The sequence below is a fragment of the Gobio gobio genome (genome assembly GCF_949357685.1).
Source record: "Gobio gobio genome assembly, chromosome: 22".
Classification (NCBI taxonomy): domain Eukaryota; kingdom Metazoa; phylum Chordata; class Actinopteri; order Cypriniformes; family Gobionidae; genus Gobio; species Gobio gobio.
The window spans coordinates 46,703,301-46,710,800 of NC_137118.1; the positions used below are offsets into that span (position 1 = coordinate 46,703,301).

Below are 7,500 nucleotides of genomic sequence, written 5' to 3' on the forward strand. Positions count from 1 at the left end.
AAGGGAAAAACATCCAGTATGCGGCAGTCCTGTGGGAGAAAATGCCTTGTTGATGCTCGAGGTCAGAGGAGAATGGGCCGACTGATTCAAGCTGATAGAAGAGACACTTTGACTGAAATAACCACTCGTTACAACCGAGGTCTGCAGCAAAGCATTTGTGAAGCCACAACACACACAACCTTGAGGCGGATGGGCTACAACAGCAGAAGACCCCACCGGGTACCACTCATCTCCACTACAAATAGGAAAAAGAGGCGACAATTTGCACGAGCTCACCAAAATTGGACAGTTGAAGACTGGAAAAATGTTGCCTGGTCTGATGAGTCTGGATTTCTGTTGAGACATTCAGATGGTAGAGTCAGAATTTGGCGTAAACAGAATGAGAACATGGATCCATCATGCCTTGTTACCACTGTGCAGGCTGGTGGTGGTGGTGTAATGGTGTGGGGGATGTTTTCTTGGCACACTTTAGGCCCCTTAGTGCCAATTGGGCATGGTTTAAATGCCACGGCCGACCTGAGCATTGTTTCTGCCCATGTCCATCCCTTGATGAGCACCATGTCCCCATCCTCTGATGGCTACTTCCGGCAGGATAATGCACCGTCACTAAGCTCCAATCATTTCAAACTGGTTTCTTGAACATGACAATGAGTTCACTGGACTAAAATGGCCGCCACAGTCACCAGATCTCAACCCAATAGAGCATCTTTGGGATGTGGTGGAACGGGAGCTTCGTGCCCTGGATGTGCATCCCACAAATCTCCATCAACTGCAGATGCTCTCCTATCAATATGGCCAACATTTCTAAAGAATGCTTTCAGCAGCTTGTTGAGTCAATGCCACGTAGAATTAAGGCAGTTCTGAAGGCGAAAGGGGCTCAAACACCGTATTAGTGTGTGTTCCTAATAATCCTTTAGGTGAGTGTATAGTGATTAGGGGTGGGAGAAAAGGTCGATGCATCACGATTCGTTATCCAACGATTCAGAATCGATTCTCAAAAATTCTGAATCGATTCTGTGTTCAATTCAATCGGCCACTTCACCGCTGTGTGAGCGCGGTCACCGGCCAAACAGAACAACCTCGTTGATAGGCAAACGTTCGTATGCTGGTGAATTGGCTTAGTTTAAGATAAAATGGACAAACTAGGACCTGCTCAGGGGCGTCGCACCCGTGGAGACACTTTTCCCAGTGAGAGGGTTCAACACACACACGATTTCTGCAGTTTTTCCGCAGTTTTGTCAAACGCCTTACAGCAGTCGCACCTCCGTTTCTCTGGCCGCTCTGTGTCTGCCTCCCCATTTCAAAAATGTATTTTGCTTATTAAATGCAAAGTTTTTAATTTCAAAATCATTTCTAAATTAAGTTCATATTTCCAACAAACGGAATTCTGAGCCAAAATAACGAAGTGGTGCTCAAGTCGGCTATACGGCGCTTTCCTTGCCATGATTAATAACACTCCTATGTCTCCGATGCGGTGGCCGGGACATAAACCGACATCCGTGGCATAATTTTTGTAATGACTTATGGAATATTGCTGAACTACTATACAATGTTTCAAACGAATGGAAAATTCTGAACAAAGACTTCGTTTTGGTGAGTGATTGGTTAAATGTCTCGGCAAGTTTTCTCATGTGAGTTATGCACACACTGAGTTTGGCTTCTCAGCGAGCGCTAAAGTTGCTTAAAGAATTTTTTTGTTAAAATGTTCTAAAGAAACTGAAAAATTGTTACACTTAAGTTAGTTGTAAATTGAGAACTTTTTATTCTTAAAGGGTTAGTTCACCCAAAAATGAAAATTCTGTCATTAATGACTGACCCTCATGTGGTTGGACACCCGTCAGACCTCCGTTCATCTTCAGACACAAATGAAGATATTTTAGTGTAAATCTGATGCTCTGAAAGGCCTCCATTGGCTCAATGCACTTTACACTCTCAAGACCCTTAAAAGACACTAAAGACGTCGTTACAAAGTCCATCTCACTACAGCGGCTCTACAATAACTTTATAAAGCGACGAGAATAGTTTTTGTGCGCAAAAAAACCTTTAATAACAACTTATATAGTGATGACGATTTCAAAACACGGACTCATGAAGCTTCGAAGCGTTATGAATCAGTGAGTCGATTCAGCAGTTTGAATCGCCAAATTTCAGCAGTTTGTCGATTTGACACGCGATCCGAATCATGAATCGACTCACTGATTCATAACGCTTCAAAGCTTCATGAGGCCGTGTTTTGAAATCGTCATCACTATATAAGTCGTTATTTAGGGTTTTTTTGCGCACAAAAACTATTCTCGTCACTCCATAAAGTTATTGTAGAACCACTGTAGTGAGATGGACTTTGTAACGACGTCTTTAGTGTCTTTTAAGGGTCTTGAGAGTGTAAAGTGCATTGAGCCAATGGAGGCCTTTCAGAGCATCAGATTTACACTAAAATATCTTCATTTGTGTCTGAAGATGAACGGAGGTCTGACGGGTGTCCAACCACATGAGGCTCAGTAATTAATGACAGAATTTTCATTTTTGGGTGAACTAACCCTTTAATGATTGTTTTTTGCAATTGTATGGCTTACTATGTTTCATAAGAGCGTGTTAATCTTGAATATAACTTTGTTAATAAAATAAAAGTATTGAAAGAAACCTTCATAATCATTTTTAATATGGCAATACTGTCAAACAGATATTCTAACTAAAAATAAAATTTTAGCTCCAATTTTGGTTAAAATGTAAAGTTCATGTAGAATCGTTTTGGGAATCGTATCGTTACTCCCAGAATCAGAATCGGATCAAATCGTTAAGTGCCTTAAGATTCCCACCCCTAATAGTGATGTGGAGCAGGAGTTTGGACCAATGAGATTTCACTGTGGGCGTGGCCTCCTAGTGCATTGTGACGGATTATAAATCATTCATCGTGGCTGGTGAGATTTCTGGTTTTGCATCACACCTGGTTAGGACACGCATGTGACGTGTAGCATGTTTGAAATGCCTGATCTGTAGCATGACCCTGAAGAACTGAGTAATCCAGCTTACCCTCATTACAGTTCCTGCACTGGAAAAAAGTTAAATATAAATTGCTAGTAAATTTCACAAAAAGTTAAAAGAAACGGCACCCCTTGAATTTTAAGTATATATTTGTAATGTGAAATATGTTCATGTAAAACCTTAGAAATCTATTATTCATGGCCTGGCTTTTATTTCAACGAGTTAAATTAAACAAGTCTGGATGATTCATTACAATATCAGTGCGTACTAAAATGAGTTAAAAATCACAAGCAACTGAATAGACATGGAAACTAATTTAATTTAAAGTTACTACTGATCAACATTATATCTGCAGAACTCATCAAAATAAAGTTTGCAGCTTAAACGGTTTAATTAAATCAATAATTTAGATTTCTTTAAGTTGTGATTTTTTTGAGTGAAGGCTGTAATGAGGGGTCATGGCTCCTGCATGCGTGTGCTGTGACGTGAGCATGTGTTGCATGTGTTTCATCACTTCCTGTAGGAGGAACCACTGGAGATCATAAAGCCTGTGCCCATCAGCCAAACGCCTGCACCCGCCTCCAGCGCCGCCAGTCTCGCCCCGGGCGGCATCGCGTACAATAAGACCGCACGACCCTTCGGCGGGGCCGCTAATACTGTCCGATCCGTCAGTCCGGCCCCGGGGCCCACCGCGCCCAAGGCCTCCATCCCCTCCGCATCTTCTGCATTCACCCCAGCTGCTCCCTCCCAGCCTCCTCCTCAACCACCCTTCCCGCTCGGTGGCTCCGCCCACCGCTCGCTGCCCTCGCCTAGCTCCGCCCCTAAACCCTCCTCTGGCCGCTCCCCCTTCGCCAACTCTTCCTCCACCTCCTCCTCTGGCTCCTCCTCCCCGGCGAGAGTGACGGCTCCTCCCACGGCTCCTCCCACGGCCCCCACCGCCCCTCAGCCGTCCGTCTATAACACGCCCATCAACCTCTACTCCAATCAGAACGCGTGTGAGGTGGCCATGGGCCAAAGGCGGGGCCTGATGGAGGGTAAAGCCACGGTGGAGCACCATAACGGGTAGGTGGGGCGACCCGACTGACCAATCGACTTCCTGTTCTTCACACTTCTGTTTCCTGCATTTACTCTTCCTCACTGTTCTTGAAAGGCTCGCTTTGATCTGTTATTAAGATCTTTTTATTTAGAAAATAATATTAATAGAATATTTTGGGTTATTCTATTTTTGACTCTCTCTATTATCTCAGAAATTAATCTTATGAATGAGGGGTTTAAAAAATATAGATAGATAGATAGATAGATAGATAGATAGATAGATAGATAGATAGATAGATAGATAGATAGATAGATAGATAGATAGATAGATAGATAGATAGATAGATAGATAGATAGATAGATAGATAGATAGATAGATAGATAGATTTTTTATATATGATTTTTTATATTTTATATATATATATATATAATGTATATATGTATTTTTTTATTATATATATATATTAGTGCTGGGCATCGATTAAAAAAAATTAACTAATTAATCGCATTTTTTTTCTGTAATTAATCGCGATTAATCACAAGTTTTTAATATTTTACGTTTTTAATATTTTGATATTGTAATAATTTCAGTTACTCTCCAAATTAATGTAGCCTATAAACTATTTAAAGACAGCATATTTTAAATATGTGTTGTATTGTCATATTTTTATGAATGAAGGCCAGTATCACTGATACTAAAGTCTCTATGAAACATTGATGACGTTACATTACAGTATAACTGAAAGCTCCCAATTTCAACATTTATTAGGCTTTAAAAAAACAACTTTTAATTTAAGTGAACTTAAAACAATCTTTACATAAACCCAAAATAATAAATGTTATATTTACCCATGGCCTTCCCTGTTAGACATATACAGAAATGTAATAGTTATCTTTCTTAACTGCATAAATAATAAATCAAATATAGATGAATCATCATTAAAGCTACAATTTTCTCTGTTCCCGTTGTTCTTTGATGAACATTAATGACATCATCATCAGTGCTCCTGTCACTTTAAGAACAGCCGCGGATCTCACGCTCTGTCCCGCGCATCTCATTTCCTCACAACTCTTTAAGTTCATTTAAGACGTTATTTAACTCATTTAAGACTCTAATATGAGAATACTCAAAATCCTCTGTTATTGTTTGTTCAAGAGCAAAAGAGAACTCGATGTGAGCAGGAAACTGACGCGAGTCTATCTATGCGTCAAGTGTGTGTGTGTCCCTTGATTAGCTGACATGAGACGCATCTACACATACAGGACGCTGACACACACACACACACACACACACACACACACACACACACACACACACACACACAGGACATTGGTATACAGCGCGTTCTCTTGTGTCTTGTCGCGCTTGGAAGCATTTACATGAATAAGAGCGTGATGATCATGTAAGGCTAAGCAAAAATGGATATAAAAACGGACGCTGCGTTATCTGCGTTAAATATTTTTAATGCGTTAAGCTGAAAAAATTTATATATATATATATATATATATTTTTTTAATATATATATATTTTTTTATTATATATATATGTGTGTGTGTGTATGTATTTATATGTATTTACACACACACACACACACACATGTGTATATATATATAAAATTATTTATATTTTATATTTATATATATATTTTCTTATAATATTAATAATAATAATAATAATAATAAAAAAAATATATATATGCATTTTATTTTTTTGTTTATTTATTAAATAGATAGATGGATTACACATTAAATTAATTATGGCACAACATTTTTGCTGTGTATGGTCCCTGTTAAATAAATAAATAATTTATTATAAGTATTTTAGTTTATTTATTTATTACATGGACAGATGATAGACTGATAGATAGAGGGATTTTTTATATACTGGTATATAAATCATGCACATGCGTTTAATGCGGCTGGGTTTAAAATAAGGAATATTAAACTAGTGGTTTGGTTAAAGCTCTGAAAATGAATTGCGTGATAAAACGTGTGTGTGTGTTATTTGAGTTGTGACCCGTCTGAACTCGTGTTTAGTGAGTGCTGTTGTCCAGATGAGTTCTGCTGACCCGTGGCTGCTGTAAACACGGCTTTATGGATGAGTTACATCATTTGTTAGATGATTTAGTGCGGTAGACAGTGTCATGAATGCTGTGTTTGCTGCTGAAGTGCGTTTGGATGTGGTCAGAGAGGGACTCTCAGTCCACGGGGTGTTTTGAACACTAGACAACACACACACACACACACACACACACACACACACACACACACACACACACACACACACACACACACACACACACACACACACACACACACACACACACACACACACACACACACACACACAGCTCTGTGGGGAAGAGCATGGGAGAGTGAGGAGAAGAGATGTTTGACTGACCTCAGAATCACAGCTAGTGCTGGATGATGATCTCAGACCTGGACAAAATCTGCTCTCACACTCCTTTTATTATTTAAAGCAGCACTAGGTAGGTTTTGCTCTCGGCTCCCCCTACAGTTGGGAATCAGTATTGTCCTCTACTACTGTCGTAAACTCTGTCATTCTACATCAGTGGATGCATCGCACGTGCATTTATTGACATGACAGCTATGATAGCCCTGAACACTGCAGGAGTTCACATGCGTGTTCTGCTTGCGTCGCGTGTGAAATGTCTTCATCCCAGGTACAGTGGCACATGTTTCAGCATGTCATATTAATATCATTTCATGGGTTTTATTTTTTTTCAAACGCCAAATGATCGCGATGCTCACTAAGCCAGCGTCATTATAGTAGCCTAGTCTATTGGTTCCCGTTTTACAGAATCTATATGATACTTCAATTCAATGTTTGAGTGGTAGGTAATGACCATATATCATCAATAATATAATATCAAGCTACCATAGATGAATCTGCAAAATTTGAAAAATCGATTTGCATTATAGCTTGAGGCAGGACAAATAAACCAATATCACAGACATGTTAGGTATCCTAAAATATGATTTTGTACGTCTTATGTATTTACTTGTAAGAATGAAGCCGCTCCTCCTCCAGCTCACGCCAACGAGCAAACGCTGCCCAATGTTGATCCTCTGCCTTTAATCTCATCACTTTCTCCTTTCCTCTTTTGCTTTCCTCCGACAAAACCTTTGCTTTCTTATTTTTCTGTGCTGCTTCGGCCATGACTATAACATCCGGCAAACAAACGATAGTTTGGCTCGCACGTCCGAATGTAAGGAAGTGGTGGTGGAAGTGACGTAAATGCCCTAAAGCAGTCGAACTTTGTAGTTCTTTTTGTTCTCGGGGTTACTACCCGAAACCCGAAGTTTAAAAGAACGATTAAAAACGATACAGACCCCGTCAGGCTATGGCAGACGTGTCCATTCAACCTATTGTAAGACGATGTATCATCACAAGAGTCTTGAAAATATATTAAAAAGATTGAAAAGTTACCTAGTGCTGCTTTAACAGGCAGTTCTGGATTC

At 39.7% G+C, this 7,500-nt stretch overlaps 1 protein-coding gene across 1 annotated transcript in view; it reads left to right on the forward strand.

The window, feature by feature from the left end:
• pdlim5b (PDZ and LIM domain 5b) overlaps nt 1-7,500 on the forward strand; it is a gene marked incomplete at its 3' end in the record, with an annotated part of 188,826 nt that overhangs the window by 85,012 nt on the left and 96,314 nt on the right. The window contains exon 5 of the mRNA XM_079804045.1: nt 3,506-4,044. Coding sequence (XP_079660171.1) covers nt 3,506-4,044 — 539 coding nt within the window. The remainder of the gene's footprint in view (nt 1-3,505; nt 4,045-7,500) is intronic.